The sequence below is a fragment of the Corythoichthys intestinalis genome, chromosome 21 (assembly GCF_030265065.1).
Source record: "Corythoichthys intestinalis isolate RoL2023-P3 chromosome 21, ASM3026506v1, whole genome shotgun sequence".
In the NCBI taxonomy this organism is placed as follows: Eukaryota; Metazoa; Chordata; class Actinopteri; order Syngnathiformes; family Syngnathidae; genus Corythoichthys; species Corythoichthys intestinalis.
This window is the reverse complement of record NC_080415.1, coordinates 33,056,911-33,074,785: the sequence shown is the minus strand read 5'-3', so window position 1 is coordinate 33,074,785 and position 17,875 is coordinate 33,056,911. Positions and strand designations below refer to the sequence as shown.

Sequence of the window (17,875 nt, the reverse complement as noted above, 5' to 3'; positions counted from 1 at the left end):
GATTAATCGACTACTAAATTAATCGATAGATGCAGCCCTAAAATCCTGTGTCTTGGCATTTAATTTAAATATATATTTTAAATATATATATATATTTATTGATTTATTAGAAATAAACAGACACAACAGTATACAATATAAATAAACATGTATACTGTATAAATGTATGTATGTACACACACGCACATTCCGATATGTGTACGTTTAATTTATTGCTACGGACAGCACGGTGTATTTAACAAAGAACGGTATTAAATATTATTAAAACTCTCTTTTATGGCCGGAGAAAGTTATTATAAACATTCTTACTTCAAATGATCAGTCAAGACGTGTTAGTTTACCGTTAGAACAGGTGTTTTCGTTGTTTAATCAAAGGACATCAAACATATCCAACTTCCTCTCTTAACGGATTTGACGTCACGGCGCTCCAGTTCAAATTTGAGGAAGCACAATTCGTTTGTCAGCAAGGACGCCGACGGATTATTTTTACAACAAATCTACGCTTATTCGTGAGTGTTTTCGTTTGACGCTTTATAATAATATACAGCTTTCGAGTTCTTAAAGTCAGCCTGAAAAGGCTTAGTGAACATTTTAACACGTTATTTTGCTGTCGAACGACAGATGCTTTCTTCATTTGGGTGTCCCACCAATGCTAAGTGTTGGCTAGCCTAACATGTTTGTTTTGTTTACTAAACTTAGTAAAATAGTTTGTGGTTGCGTGTTCAAACGAATGATATTGGACGTTTTTTGTTTAATTAGAATTTTAAAAGTTTGTTGTCGATATAAAAGTGATATTTTTCTAACTTAATTTAGTTAAACAGAGCAATTAATCGTAAAAATTCTATTACTATTCATTTATTTTTTATGTTTTTTTTTTTTTTTTTTTTTTAATAAAACGAAATATATGAAAAAAGCTCATTTATTACTGTTTTTTTTTTTTATTATTAGCAAAGGCTGAAACGCTAAATTTTCATTTTTAATTTTAAAATGTTTTAAATTACATTTCTCAAATTAAACACGAAAGGAAAATATAACTTTTATTGCCTTTAGCATTGATAGACATCCATTCTTCTGCTGTGAATTTAAATGAGTTGTCACTAGCAGACGTCCGATCCATTCAAACTAGGACAGTGAATAAAAGACTTCTCATTCGCTGCCAGAATGTCCATTTCAAATGTAATGGACCTCAATTGTCGTGAATGCCAGCCAATAAGTTAACCCTAAAATCCTCTCTTGGCAAGCGTGACTCAGCATGACATCCAAAGGGGCGAAAGACAGCCTGGCCGCCAAACTGGGCTTCAAATCAGGTGGCTCTTCCTCCAAAGCCGAAGCAGAAATGGAACGAGTTAGGAAGGAGAACGCTCATCTGAAGAAGAAGATTGACGAGTTGGCCAAACGACACATCAGGCCGCCCGACTCGGAGAAAAGCAAGCTGCTGGAAGTGAGGCCGCCCATCAGCAAATTTCACTCGGCGATTTGGCGTGATTGACTGCTTCAATCTGCGCTTTTGTGCTTACTCTTGCTGTTTTGCAGAGGATTGTTTCGCTGGAGACTCTTCGCGAGAGGAACAATCAACAGTTGCTGCTCAAGGAGCAAGAGTTGGAAACTGTCCGACGACAGCTGACGGCTAAAGGAGGAGAGGCATGTAAACATTCAAATGGCTGACATGTCAGGAACACCAAAAAAAAAAATTTACATTTTACGTGATGATTTTAACATTCTGATGAGATGAGTGTCACGTTCAATTCATTGGCGGCAATAGAAGTCTAATCCATGTTGATTGGGAGGGTGAATGGTTTCTGCAGCAATGCTGAGAGCACTCCTGTCATTTTGGAGGGAAAATGACAAGCAGTACTCAATTTGGACATTTAGGAATGTACGTAGTTCCCATGCGGTGTGCTCACTTTTGTTGCCAGGGGTTTGGATATTAATGGCTATATTTTGAGTTATTTTGAGGGGAAAATAAATTAACTCTATTAAATAAGCTGCACACAGACTACTTCTCATTGTGTCATTTTGTCAGTGTTGTCCCATAAAAAAGATCTACTTAAATATCTGCAGAATTGCGAGGGGTGTACTCACTTTTGTGATACACTGTATATACAGTATATATAAACAGCTTTAAAATAGGCCATTCATTAACAGTTTGCCTTATACTCCATTGCGCCTTAGAGTGCGGTGAATGCTGTATTTAGAACGTGAACCCTATAACGTGTCTGTTATAACTTGTGAATAGGTTGAAAAAATATCAAAACCAAGACTAAACTTCACTTGAACTGTTCAACTTACTAACCAGAAATGTTGCTTTTCTTGAACCACGCTTCAGGTGGTGGCGGCATTGCAGTCCCAGCTGGACGAGCGACGCAAGGACGCCGAGCAAAGAGACCAACACTTTCAGAACCTTTCGCAGGAGACTGAGAACCTGAAAAACAAGCTAGCCACAGTATCAGCCCGCTGCCAATCTCTGGAGTCGCAAGCGACAGTAAGTTAATCTTTTTAACAACATTCAGGATCCTTTTTTGGGGGTTATCTGTGTTTTTCCCTTTGCGGCGGTTTTCAATTAATTACACTAAGATTGCTTTAGATTAGCGCAAATTCAATTTTATTGACTAATCAGGCGGCGGTTGTTTCAGTCAGAAACTCAGCCCAGACTTGAAATCTTAATTATCCGCTCTGGTTCGAAAAGAGATGTAAAACAAAAACAACTAATTTGGCTACCATTGGCGGCGCTAGGCGTCCAATTCATGTTGATTTGCTGAAATCATTCGCAACAAGCAACATTTTTTTTGGGGGGGGTCCTAAATGCACGGAAAAACTTTTGACAGTGATTCAAAATTTCATAAAAAAATGTTCAGAAGAAATTGTACACACGTGCTCAACGTACATAACAATTACTGCCATTGACGGTGTCAAACATCCAATCCAATATGATTGGCAACAATAATTCCAAATATTTTTGGAAGGTGCAAAAAGATTTTAAAAATGTCAACTAATGGTACATAGGAACTTTTAACTCATTCACTGCCATTGACAGTGATAGGCGTCCAAGCAATAATGAATGTGAACGACTATCAAGTAGCAACAAGGGCTGCAGCTATCGATTATTTTAGTAGTCGATTAATCGATGAACTAGTTAGTTCGAATAATCGAGTAATCGGATAAGGAACATGAAAAATTAAAATACCTGAGCTGGGCCTCAAACGGTATAATTTCTTTTTTTTAAATGAGGATCTATGTACAACAAAAGAACAATTGGCTAACTTGCATAGCAAAAGTCCGCTAGCTTAAATGCTATAAAATGCTAACTTTTTTTTAAAACATTTTTTTACAGTGTTCTTAACAAATGGTTCAGATACATTACCCACCCCCCCCACCCCCCCAAAAAAAACCCCAAAAAACAGGTAAATATACCTATAAACTAAATTACGAATGCATTGTAAAAAATATTAGCTCAAACAAAAACTTAGCTTATGTTGGTCTTAACAGGGAGCAGCTGTATTTAACCATGTGAAATGAGTTATGTCATACTCACTGTTGCCACCAGAGGACAGTGTATCCACCCAAATCAATAAAACTAAATGTAAACACTTTCAAAACAAGCTATTACAGCCCCCTCAAATGAAACGAATGCATGAAGCATCAAAATTTGATCCGAACCATTTTTCTAATCAAATTACTCGACTATTTTAAATTATTATATTCTAAATTATTCATTGTAGCCCTAAAATTAATCAACAGCTATTTTGAATGTTGACGAATAGTTTATGAGGTACTGTTGACCCCCCAAAAAAAGTCTGGTTTAAGTTTTTATTTATTTTGCATTTTCTTTTTGAATTTTTTTATGTTAAAAAACAGTACATTTTTTTTAATTTTTTTTAAACAATTAAAAAAAAACATTTTAAAAAAATTGTTTTCAACAGGGAGCAGCTGGATTCAGCCATGTGAGATGAGGCAGGCTTGTGAGCAGTGTATCCACCCAAATCAATAAAACTAAATGCAAACACTTTCAAAATAAACCATTACAATGCCACTTTAATTTAACGAATACTCGAAGCAGCAAAATTTAATTCGAATCTTTATTTCTAATCATATACTCGAGTTAATTGATTAATCGTTGCAGCACTAGTCATTTGCAACATTTTTGAGGAACAAAAAGAATAAAATTTCCACCCAAAAATTGTAAAATTGCAAATTTAGAAAAGTGACCCCAAAAAATCAAATGGAAAAAAAGTACCTCATAGTCATAGGGTTTCAAGGACGTAGGTTTGGTCTCAACATTGGTAGGGACAATATTACCGCATAACCTGGATGTACACTTTTTGCTCAGGATGGGACATTGATGAAAGCAAACAGAATGGGTGAACATTTCTCACGAATATGAACCTAATTGAAATGCTAAATCAGGGGTGCTCATTACCCCCGAAATGTTTTTTTTAACGTACATAGATAATTATGATTTTGTGTTGCGTTGTGTTGTGTTGTGTTGTGTTGTGTGAGCAACATATGAGGTTATGCAGCACCTGTCTCTTTCCAAGGAGCGTCTTGCTAACGTTTTTCTGGTTCCATAGCTTCCAGCTGAGTTCACTACATTTTTGACAGTTTAATTAACGTTAACAGTTGAAAACACAAACAGTAGGATACTTCTCTCGAAGCAGCTTCCTACTCGAGTTTTGCAGGTCAGCAAATTCAAACAGTTTAAGGTTAAGCTAACTCTGATGCAGGTCGGACTTTCAGTAGCAAAATTAGCGAAGTGTTTCCCACCTCCACAGCATTGGTGTCTTTTTAAATTAATTACAGCGGCTGCCGCTGGCCGATAAAAATTTCTTCAAACGGGTCGGAGGAGGCGGCATGTTGTCGACATGTATTTCTGTCGCGGCTGTGTGAGCGTGCATGTGTGTGTCGGGGGTGGGGGAAAAATGGACCGGCGCATTCAGCAAGTGAAAAGGGGTAAATGTAAGTTTGAACATAACGAAAATAATTCACCTAATAATGGTAGGGTCAATTCTATCCTTACAACGTATGGAAACACAATCTAAATTACCTGAATAACTGAACCCATTCTATTATGCTAATAAGGTTGCTTAAAGGTTGGTGGGGACAATTTGAGCATCCTGAAAAGTATGCAAACTATGCAAACCTACGCCCTTGTAAGGTTTGGTCAAAAAGTGTTGGATGTCCATCGCTGGCAATGGCAGACAATGAGTTACTATCTGGTGATCAACAAAGCGCTTAATCGCTCTGACCACCAGGGAGCACTGTTTGACCTGTTTTGCCAATGACGTCATATCCCAATAGCCGTGTCAGTCAGCTTGTGTCAAAACATCCATTTTGTTATCACCCTCAAGACTTTGCCCAGCGTGAAGCCCGGTGACACTAAAACATATGAGTGTCGCCTCTTTGTTGTCTTTGTCATGTTTGATTTTCGTCAGGATATAAATAGAGGCAGGGAGCTCATGCTGGGCTTTCAAACTGCTAAACACCCCCGTCGGTGGGAAATACAAAAGGATTTAATGCAAACAGAAAGTCAAGCTGGAAATGATTTATGCTAAGTTGGAAAATTGTGATTCTTGGGCGCAGTTTTTTGTGTTTGGAGTGCCACCGGGGGTTCATAAAAAGTTTTATATGTACAGAGCTTGGTAAATTTCTAAAAAAAAAAAAAAAAAAAGAATTTAATAATAATAATATGCATTGAATTTAATGTAATTATGCAACTGTATGATTGTTTTCCAAAGCAAAAAATTCATGTTTGCAAATACCTCAATTTATTTTAGAGACTGCAGAAATGCAAAAATGTTAATTTTTAAAAATGAATGAAAACTCCTTTTTTTTTTTTTTTTTAAGTCACATAATAAAATTGGGCAAAATGTAGTTATTTTTTTATTTTAAACAAAAACAAAAAAAAATTAAATATAATATTTTTATTTGTTAATATTTTAAAAGATAAATTACACTGTTTACTACTTTCCTTTTTTGCATTTCTAACATGGGAAAAAAAAAATCTTTAAATTGTTTTAAAAAATCAATCTGACAAAATTTACTGTTTTTTTAACAACAACAACAACAAAAAAGAAAAATAAATATGAACTTTGACCAGACATTTTTTTTTTTGTCAACAATACAGCTTAAACTTTTCGTAGACTTTCAAAATAGCTGTTGGTTAATAGTACTGATTGATAGTGCTGCAACGATTAGTCGATTAACTCAAGTAATTCGATTAAAAAAATGCTTCGAATCAAATTTAGCTGCTTTGAGTATTTGTTAAATTCGAGTGGCGTTGTAATGGCTTGTTTGAAAGTGTTTACACTTAGTTTTATTGATTTGGGCGGATACTCTGCCCTCTAGTGGCGAAAGGGAAAATAACATCTTTTTTAACATGGCTGATTCCAGCTGCTCCCTGTTAAGACCAACATAAGCTAAGTTTTTGTTTAAGCTAATAAGTTTATTTATGCATTTTAGTATATATTTAGCCAAATTTGTGGGAATATGTGTTTGAACAATTTGTTTAGAGCATTGGTTTAAAATAAAAGTTGGCATTTTATAGCATTCAAGCTAGCGGGATTTTGCTATGCAAGTTAGATAATTGAACTTTTGTTGTACTATATCATTTATTAATTTTTTCATACCGTTTGAAGCAAAGCTCATATATATTTTTTAATGTATTTTTTCATAGAATTGCAATTCTGCATAGTTTGAAGAAACACTCAGTAGTTGTATTTTGTATTTGCATTTAATGCTCTTTTGAAAGTGCAATTTTAGCAAACCTTTGTTTTACATCTCCTAAAATTTATTCTAAAATGCATTTAACATTCCTAATCCGATTATTCGAATTAACTATTTAATAGATTAGTCAACTCCTCAAATAATCGATAGCTGCAACCTTAAATTATTAATCAACCTTGTCGGACCCTTTTTCCCCCCACCTCCTTCCAAGTGATTGGATTAACCCCCTGAAGAGGTAATCTCCCCCACCGACCCTGACACTTCCCCCGTCCCACGAAACCCATTAGCGTTTTTTTTTTTTTTTTTCTACTTTAAATCCATCCAGGAAAAAGTTGACAAGCTCAGCATGCTCGTCTGCGCGGGTGCGAGGGCTCACGCCGCCTTAGCGCACAGATGATCATTTAGATGCCGCCTGTTGTGACAGCGCCGTCACAGGTTTTTTTTTTTTTCTTGCGGCGGATTAGACGTCGGTAGCAGGGAGAGTTCAGAGATGACGAGTCGTTATAAGCAGGAAGATTCTTCCAGAAACGGCCAAATGCTGAGAACGCCCCGGAGGACGTGACAGTGCGGAGAATGTACACTCGTGTCTGATTTTCTTTTATTACTACACATAGAAGTAATACTGAGAAGATTGACTCAGTGGGAAACTGCTGGAGGAGAAGCTTAGTAGTTTTCAGTTGGACGAAAAGAGTTTTGAAGTCAAATATGAATTTATAAGATTTCGCTCTTGTTTGACAGCGATAGACGTCCTATCCGTTTGGACTGCGATGGATGGTAGCTGTGGAATGATCTATCACCGTAACTGGTGGTGAAATGGTAGATAATCACTGTCAGCATATTGGTCCAGTCCAACGTTTATAAAATACTGTAACAAATTCATTGGGTCAGGAAATCAGGTCAAAACAACAAATAAACAGGAAAAACAAGCTATTTTCATCCTTCTGCTCTGAGTTTATCGCTAGTAGACGTCCAATCCATTTGAACTGGGAGGGTGGCAGCGAATGAACATTCGTTCATTCGCTGCCATCCCTCCCACTCCAAACGGATTTGACGTCTATGGCCGTCAGTGGCAGACGATGCCAGGCAGTGAGTTAATTTTGGAGCATCTCAGATAATTATTATAATTTCCTGTTAATTTTCAGTCACTCCCTGATGATTTTGGGGCTTTTACAGGTCATATCCTGTTGATTTTGCGTTACTGAAAAGGAAGTGACTCAATATCAACAGGAAGTAAGTAGGCATGTGCCGGTATGATATTCTGACGGTATAATAACCTTAAACCAAAATATAGCAGTTTAACAGTATTGCAATTACAGGTCCAAAATGTGTTACTTTGAGTTATCTGGGTTTTATAAAAGGGGAAAAAAACTTTTTTTCATTGAACAGGATTTTTATTTTTCAAAACATGAGCAATTTGGTAAAATAAGTATAATGTTAAAAAAATATATTCTAAATATAATTAAAATAAATGCAGTTTTTTAGGTGACCCTAACCCCACAGCCACAGTTCAACATTATTACCATCAGAATAAAAATAATTGAATTATTTTCCATAAAAAGCAAGTGTGTATGACTCGTATCATGTTTACATTATACATTTTCTCAACACAGATGGTTAACAGAGAGAGAGAAAACACCACGTTATACCACCGCTAGACACACTAGAGGTGGGAATCTTTGGGTACCTAAAAATTTGATTACGATTACGATTCAGAGGCTCCGATTCGATTATAAATCGATTATTGATGTCACCCAAATCCCCCCTTTTAATGATTTGTACATTAGTTTCAAAATAGTTTAAAAATCCTATTAGGTTAAACCAAACTAATATTTAAGTATCAAGTTAACAGTTGAAAACATTTAATAAAATACTCAAGTCTCCATTCTTTATCAGCAGCTTAAAACTACATTCAATTCATTTGAATCAACCGTTAAAGTTGATAAAATTGCTCCCGTTATTACATAATTTCCCTTCTGTCTACTTACAATATGTCAAAGTTTTAAAACTGTTTCATTATTTAAAGATAGATTCAAGTCAAGATTTTTCTGATTTAGGAGTATTTCAAATGCTTGAGGCAGCGAAACTGGATTCAAAGCTTTTTTTCTAATCGAATTACTCGAGTTAATCGATTAATCGTTGCAGCACTACACAAATGTAGTGGGCATCTATTGCTTCCAATACCAGCAAATTATTGACAGCACTTACCAGTTCAAATGGATTGGACGCCAATCACAGTCAATGGCAGTGAAATGGTAAATCATCACCATATCATAATTTTGACTTACGACATGTCTTATGACATTCTTATGACACAGAGTTCAAATAAAGTGTTACCGATCACTGTCAGCACATTGGTCTGCTCATATATGTTTGCATTTTTCAAAACTTCAAATAAATGATGTGCATTTGAAAGGGCTAAAATAACATACGATAAAATTGCTAGTAATCGCGATTAAATATTTCAGTTGCGTGACAAATTTAGTAAATATATACCTACTTTTTTCCTTCATTTTGAATCCTGAGGCTTATAGTCCAGTGCGACATATTTGTTGATTTATTTGGGTTAAGAGGCAACACATGCCTCTTAGCATGCATTGCAGCGCTACAGATGTAAATAACAACATTAATTTTCTGTGCTAATGATTTATTCAGTTACTGTTCCAGTTGTTTCGTTAATTGCTTGTTATGGTATTTGGTAACACTTTATTTGACAGTGGCGTCATAAGACTGTCATAAGACGGTCATATTTATGACATGGCACTATCATGGGCATTACTGAATGCTTATGACAGATGTCATTAAGTGTCATCTGGCAAATTATGTTACTTACTCCATTTATATCCTGTTTGGATTTTTTACATCCATTCAAAAGTGGCATAATTTGCCGAATAACCTTCAATGACGCCTGTCATAAGCATTATTAATGCTCATGAAAGTGTCATGTCATAGTTATGATTGTCTCATGACAGTCTTATGGCGCCACTCTCGAATAAAGTTTTACCAAATACCATATCTAGCAATTAATGAAACAACTGGAACAGTAATTGAATAAATAATTGGCACAGAACATGAATTTTATAGTTATTTACATCCGTGGCGCTGCACTGCATGCTAGGAGTCATGTTGGAAAACTACAGTGTTTACAGCAGTTGGCAGAAGAGGTAGTCAGGTGCGCCTTAGAGTGCAAAAATTATGGTACACTTATAGATTGTATGCCTATTTCCGTCAATGGCAGCCATTAAGTTAACTCGTTCATTGATAACACCACTTCCAATGGATTGGAGGTCTATCACCATCAAGGGCAGTAACACGTTAAATGATAACTGTCAGCACATTGGTCCACTGCGATGTTAAACCAATTTTTAAAACTTCAAACACATAACCTAAAGTAAATTTAAAAGATTTATAATACAATTGCGATTAATCACAAGTTGGCTATGGATTTTGTATAATGAATCGCAATCAAATCGCTTGAGGAGTAGATATATACATTAATGGATTGGACGTCTATCGGCGTCAATGGAAGATGCTTGTATTCATGCATTAAGAAAAACAGTAAGGCATTAACAGCCACCAGATTGGTTGTATTCCAACTGTCTCCTAATAAATTCTCTGAATCTAATTGCTTCTTACTTTAATCAATGGTCACTTTAATCATTGTCTCCATAGAACGGACAGGCCTCCTCTACGGAATTGGCCTTGGTACAGGACCAACTCCGAGATGTAAGTAAAGTTAACTCATGTCAAGATAGCCTGAAGGAACCAGAAAGCACAAGTACAATGTGTTACCAACAGGCTTTGGAGAAGAATCAGCAGTGGCTGGTGTACGACCAGCAGCGAGAGGCCTACGTGCAGTCGGTTCTGGCCCGCACGCACGAGCTGGAGCAACAGCTGAGCCGGGCCAAGCAGCAGGACTCCGCCTCTACCACCGTCGACACGGCACAAGAGGCCATTTCCAACTCCTCGGAGAGAGATGAACTCGCCAAAGTTCGGGAAGAACTCCTTGCGGCGAAGGAACAGGTGAGCGCCATTCTTCTAGTTTCATGTACATTGACACTAGGGGTGTGACAATTTATTGAAATGGTGATGAAAAAATTGTTCGTTGACGAAATATTTGCTTTGTCATTGTTAACGAAAACACACTGCTTGACCCATGTATCGGTAATTGTTGCATCGCCATATCGTCGTTATCGTGAGCCATAGACTTCACCATCAGTTGACAAGACAGCTCCGACAGACATTGCGCCACGCCTTCCCGTATGGGGCCGACCTAGACCGTTTTGGCTTTCATTGTGATAAACTCACACAAGCTGCTTTCAAACACCAGATTTAGGTGGGAACAGGACAGGAAGTTTTACTGCGTACAAGCAGGCAGGAGTGTCTAAAGTGATTTGGTTGAGGCTTCAAGGTAATTATTATATAAAATAGCACCATGCATGCACTTGGAAATGTTTTTTTTTTTTTTTTTTTTTTTTTTTCAAAAATTAGCGTAACTTTAGCTTGAAATGTTTACATAAAATGAATGATAACTGCCCGGTTTTTTGCTTTTAACCAAGAATCTAGACTGTTATAATTTCATATCTATAGAAATTCCGGGATTTACGCTTTTATTTAGAAGAATTTTCAACTTAAAAAGCGCTTTGTTTTGTGACGGCCGCCACGTTGGATTGCACAATAGCGTAACTTTAGCTTGGAAATATTTACGTAAAATGAATGATAACTGCTCGTTTTTTACTTTTAACCAATAATTTAGACTGTTTTAACTATATATCTTTAGAAATTCAGCAATTTACACATTTATTTAACTGAATTTTCAACTTAAAAACCTTGTTTTCTGACGGCCGCCATGTTGGATTACACAACACCTTAACTTTAGCTTGAAATATTTCCGTAAAATGAATGATAACTGCCCAATTTTTTGCTTTTAACCAAGAATCTAGACTGTTTTAATTTAGTATCTATAGAAATTCCGGGATTTACGCTTTTATTTACAATAATTTTCAACTTAAAGAGCTCTTTATTTTGTGACGGCCAACACATTGGATTGCACAATAGCATAAATTTAGCTTGGAAATATTTACGTAAAATTAATGAAAACTTTTTTTTTTTTTTTATGCTTTTAACCAATAATATAGACTGTTTTAACTATATATCTTTAGAAATTCTGTGATTTACACATTTATTTACAAGAATTTTCAACTTAAAAAGCTTTGTTTTCTGACAGCCGCCATGTTGGATTACACAACACCTTAACTTTAGCTTGAAATATTTCCGTAAAATGAATAACTGCCCAGTTTTTTGCTTTTAACCAAGAATCTAGACTGTTTTAATTTCATATCTATAGAAATTCTGGGATTTACGCTTTTATTTACAAGAATTTTCAACTTAAAAAGCGCTTTGTTTTGTGACGGCCGCCACGTTGGATTGCACAATAGCGTAACTTTAGCTTGAAATATTTCCGTAAAATTAATGATGAGTGTTCTTTTTTTGCTTTTAATCAATAATTTAGACTATTTTAACTATATATCTTTAGAAATTCCGCGTTTTACACATTTATTTACAAGAATTTTAAACTTATAAAGCTTTGTTTTCTGACAGCTGCCATGTTGGATTACACAACACCTTAACTTGAGCTTGAAATATTTCCGTAAAATGATTGATAACTGCTCGTTTTTTGCTTTTAACCAAGAATACAGAATGTTTTACCTTTATATCTATAGAAATTCTGGGATTTACGCATTTATTTACAATAATTTTCTACTTAAAAAGCTCTTGGTTTTGTGACGGCAGCTATTTTGGATTTTGTCTCGACACAATCGTGTAACTGCTCATTTTTTGGGCAAAAAAATGTAATTTAGACATTTCTGCATTAAATATTGCTATTGAGCCTGAAAATATTGGTGTTTATCTCTGCATTTGGTGATTTTTGTGCATCGAGTGTGAAATCTGAGTTTTATAGCCATTATAAGTTGGGTTGTTCCGATCATGTTTTTTTGCTCCCGATCCGATCCCGATCGTTTTAGTTTGAGTATCTGCCGATCCCGATATTTCCCGATCCGATTGCTTTTTTTGCTTCCGATTCAATTGCAATCAGTCCCGATAATTTTTCCCAATCATATACATTTTGGCAATACATTAAGAAAAAAATGATTAAAACTCGGACGAATATATACATTCAACATACAGTACATAGGTACTGTATTTTTTTTATAATGACAATAAATCCTCAAGATGGCATTTACATTATTAACATTCTTTCTGTGAGAGGGATCCACTGATAGAAAGACTTGTAACTTTGTATATTGGGACTAAATATTGCCATCTAGTGTATTTGTTGAGCTTTCAGTAAATGATACTCAGCCATTCAACCCAAATGCATGATGGGAAGTGGAACCATGACTGTGTGTAGTGCTACCAATTGATATATCTTCTCTGCGTATGGAAATAACTTACGGTGTTAAGAAAAAGATCAATTGCTTCCTTGCTTCCCCACATTGCTATCCATGATATTTCTAATCGTAGGGAGAGGAATTGTAAGGCTTTAGCCAATTGAAAAAAAAGGTCTAAAGGCTGCCAAAATTCACTCCACTCGTTTAATGCTGTCTTTTATCTCTCTATAGAGGTACCATTACAGATTAAGCGCGACAATGCGTGAGTGGGTCGTGCTGCGCATGCATTAATCGCGTTAAATATTTTAAAGTGATACATTTTTCAAAACATTTATTACCGCCGTTATAGGGATAAATTTAATAACCCTACCTTAAGCCTAAACTGAATACTCTGGATGAGTGTAACATATTATGTCTGTAACGTTAAATACAATTAGAAAACGATTTAATTAAAAAAAAAATATATATATATATATATATATATATATATATATTTAAAAAAGGCATGGCCGATATTTTTTTGCCGATACTTTGAAAATGACGTGATCTGACCCGATCGATCGGCATGATCGGGACATCTCTAATTATAAGTTTTGTTATACATATATAAAAATAATTAATCAGGATTTTATTAGGGAAAGACTTTGAATTTTTTGATGCCACTGCTCATGGAGACTCATATATGCCTAAGGGAGGTTTCCCTGTTTTGGTTTTAGGTTGCTAGCGGCTTTGGTTTTGAAAATATTCGAAATTTTTGGTTGTTTAAAATAGGCCCCCAACGGATCGGCCTTGAGCCCCGTGTCCTGTCAACTGATAGTGAAGTTTATGCGTGAACCTTGCATCGTGTATTGTATAGTGAGGTACGCAGAGGTTCCCGCCCCTAATTGACACACAACCCTCTTCGATTCTGATACGGCCTCACAGAGCGCGGAGAGTCAAACCGAGCTGCGACGTCAGACGGAGCTGGCGGTACGGCTGCGTGAGGAAACAGCGGCGCTGAGGCGGCGCTTCGACGACAAGTGCGACGAGCTGTCGTCTCTTCAGAGGAGGTTCAAGGAGAGCGCCAAAGAGCTGGAACAGGCCAAGGCGCAGTTGCAGACGGAGCGGCTCAGCAGCAGGTACCACGCGCGAGCGCTCGAAGACCGATTGGATCGTTGCGATAACTTTGGTTGATTTCATGTAGAAATGTCGTTTCGGAGGAGAGGCAAGCGTCATCTGAGCGAGTTGATAGATTGAGAGCTGAATTGGAAAGCGGCGATCTCAGGCTGGAAGAGGAGAGGAAGAGATCCGCAGAACTTCTACTCCAAGTATAACCACGCTTTAATGGTCTAAATGAGTTTAATGTGATATTAAATTTAAACTTGCTTCTGTCAGGTCAACCTGCTGCAGAAGTCTCTCCTCAGCCAAAATGACGAGCAGAGGAGGGTCGCGGCGCTGGAGCAACAGGTGACACTGACGGATATAAACGTTAATCGCAGACAGAGCGTAGGAATGATCATTTTTCGGCGTTTGACGGCGATAGACGATGCCAGGACTCCCAGTTCAAATGAATTGGACGTTTATTGTCGCTAATTGCAGTTAATATTTCATAGTTTGTCAACTATTGTCCAGTTTAGGTTTTCAGTACAGGTACTTCAAAATGAATCATTAAAATGTAAATATCAAGTTAAAAAAATTTTATTCATCAAATTTCATGTCATTAATTTATTAAAGTGTATGTAGATTTTGTTATCAGGTATTATGAATTTCATTTTGTTAAATATATATTTTAATTAGTCTATTAAAATATTTAAAGCAACACTATGTAAGTTTTCAGTTTTGGTTTTAGCGACCCCGGTGGACAAAAGCGGTAGTGTTTTGCCTCAAGGAAGACTGCGTTTCCCATAAGGACCAGTGCACACCTGCACAGTGTCGTAAAATCACCAATCAATCAAAAATCAATCTCCCGGTCGCCTGCAGATCAATTAAATGACATTTCTGGTTCAAGCGGCTGTGTGAAGGATGAATAGTAATAAGGTAATGAATCCAATTGTGGCTAATTAATAGCATTTGTTGGTTAACAACCGTGTGGCTAACTCCACCTCCCCGAACTCATCAGCAGGGTTTGTGGGGGACATGCCAGTGAGTGAAAGCCGTTCCAATGTTTATTCTGTATGTCCTGGTAGCCTCCTTTGTTTTTTCCTCCTCAGACAAAACTTTTTGTCGCTTCTGTTGCTCTGCCATCTATGCAGAATTCGCGCGAAAGAGTTCGCATCGACTTCAGTCTTTATAATGAATAGGGAAAGTGACGTATGCCGTAAAGCAGTCAGCACATTTGTAGTTTTATATAGGGCAGGGTTCCTTCCACCCTCCTTAAAGTTAATTAGTGTTGGTGAAAGCGATACAAACCCCCTCAGATATTTCAACTCCTTGTCGGTAAACATATCCAAAATGTTATGAAAATATTTTATAAATTTTAAAGTTACCTAGTGTTGCTTTAAATACTGTTTTCATCCATTATAATTTTTTTTATCCATTTTACTTTAAAAATAACCTATTTAAATTTGCTAGCATATTTTTGATTCAATATTTTTAAATTTTATTATATATATATATGTATATATAGTGTTCATTATTTTACTTTATTGATTTTTTTTTTTTTTTTTTCCATTTTGAGACCAAGACACTTATACATTAGGAGCCAGGTTAGCTAATTTAAAACTGGTTTACACAAAAGTTGTGAGCGAGCATTAAAATGTGACTACCGGAAAGACACCCCCGGTCGGTCTGACTTTTCGTCAAGAGTCACGAAGGCTTCTGGTGTTCCCATTCAAAGATTCAGCTCTCAGTCAAAGATTTTGAGAACGAGAAGAAGGACCGTCAAATCATCCAGCATCAGCTTCACAAAGTCCTCAAGGAGCTCCGTAAGGCTCGCGATCAGATTGCCAAATTGGAGTCAAACGTAAGTATCATTTTTAAACGCGAGGCACCATTTTGTGCAACTTGAACTCCCATTTTAGTTTTTTTTTTTTTTTTTTACCCCAATTTCACGCACTTCCATCGTCCTTTTAGAAGCAGCTTGGCAGTCGTTACTCAGAACCCAACTCCTACGCCAAACTGGACGTAGAACGCTTGACTCTGGATGACCCATGCTCGCCCACGTCGCCCCCCAGGGCGGTCGGCCTTCTGGATGAGAGCTTCCTTGAGTGTCCCCGCTGCCAGGCTAACTACCCCACTAGCCGCCACCGGGAGCTGCTAGCCCACATCGACTTCTGCTTGGCCTGAAGCGTCACTGTAATCATGCTTTATTTCAATTCTTGACTGTTTTTCATACAGGCCAAGATACGAACTTTTGCTTTGTCATATTTATTCTTTTGGTTGGTTTTCCAGTGAGCAAAGTATTATTTTTTACGTTAATTCCGCCTAAATTAAGTGTGTATTTCTATCGTGAGAATTTACTATGCTAGATAATATAAGACTAATCATGTCCAAATATTCTTATTTCAGCAAAAGAGTTTTCATTCTTCTTCCTTAGCCAAATTGACAGTCTGTGTAGTTCCACTGTCACATCTAGTGGTTGACAGTGGTAGTACACTCTCAATTTATTGGCTGCCAATGACGGTGATTATTTTATCTGGATAATTCATTTTATTAGACACTTAAACATTTTTTAAAGTATTTAATCAGTGAAAAATGGCTTGGATGTCAATTTCTGTCACTGGCAGCCAGTGAGTTAATAAAGGGCAAAATATATAAACAAAACGAGTGATGGAATTGGGATTAATGTGGATTTATACTTTGCTCTTTTTCAAATTTAAGGGATCATGTTTGTGATTTTGTGTATCAGGGATAAAACTTGAGGTATTAATTGATCATGTTTATTATTTCTCGGCACTCCAGCTGTTTTCTGTCAGCGCGTGTGACTCTTATATATGCATGTGGGATGTTATTTATTTACTGTGGTGTTTGGATGTTTCAATTACTGTATTTTTGGACTATAAGTTGCACTTTTTTCATCGTTTGGCAAGGCCTGCGACTTATGTTTTTGTTTTTTCTCACTGACAGCTGTGAGTTTGTTGTTTAGGCTGTAGTTATCCGAATAACTTTTAATATGTTAACAGATGCCTGCTGTTCTCCATTTTACTATCATTACTTTATGTTTTTTCTTGGTTTCTCGTAAAAATAAATAAATAAATAAATAAATAAAAAAAACATCCCAAAAATGCGACTTACGTATACTCCAGTGTGACATGTTTTTTTCTTTTTCAGTGTGCATTCTTTGGCTGGTGCCACTTGAAAAATAGTGTGAAAAACATCGGTATACTCAATTTTTTGTGCTGACCTGTTGACTCGGCGCTTTTTAATTTTGAATCTTCACATCACTTTTACTCCCCAAACTTGTCACACCGCCAACTTTGCGAGGCTGCAACAAGATTGCATGGAGTTAATTCCTTGTACTGAACTATTTAAGAGAGCAGATTAGTCATGTCGGTGGAGGGGAAAGGTGTCTTGGCATGTGACTTTTAAGGTTGTCTTGTTTTTTTTTTTTTTTTTTTTTTTTTTTTTTAAATTTATCCCTTTGTAATCATGTGCTATTTTCCCAAACTGTACAATAAAAGCAAAGTGACTTCACCACGAGATCTCTGTGGACTTTCTTTTCCTCAAAAGAACCCTTTTTTCAATTATACTCGGACCTTAAAATACTAGTTACCATAGCGACCCACCTTGGCGCCTTGCCCAATTACCGAGTCGCCGACGCTGCAATAAAACATTCAAATGCAAACCTT

General features: G+C 36.5%; 1 protein-coding gene across 2 annotated transcripts; it reads left to right on the top strand.

Moving 5' to 3' along the window:
- The first annotated feature begins 406 nt into the window (after positions 1–406).
- Positions 407–17,726, top strand: cep55l (centrosomal protein 55 like). Of its 2 annotated transcripts, none has more exons than XM_057826939.1 (11): positions 407–509; positions 1,242–1,441; positions 1,534–1,641; positions 2,327–2,482; positions 10,390–10,443; positions 10,516–10,740; positions 14,034–14,227; positions 14,293–14,416; positions 14,484–14,555; positions 15,925–16,050; positions 16,161–17,725. In XM_057826939.1, the coding sequence occupies exons 2-11, from the start codon at positions 1,253–1,255 to the stop codon at positions 16,371–16,373; spliced, it is 1,461 nt and encodes a 486-aa protein (XP_057682922.1). In that variant the 5' UTR covers positions 407–509; positions 1,242–1,252; the 3' UTR covers positions 16,374–17,725. The 2 variants fall into 2 exon arrangements, with proteins under 2 accessions (XP_057682922.1, XP_057682923.1); XM_057826940.1 differs by having other exon boundaries at positions 443–509; positions 1,252–1,441; positions 16,161–17,726.
- Positions 17,727–17,875: the final 149 nt, after the last annotated feature.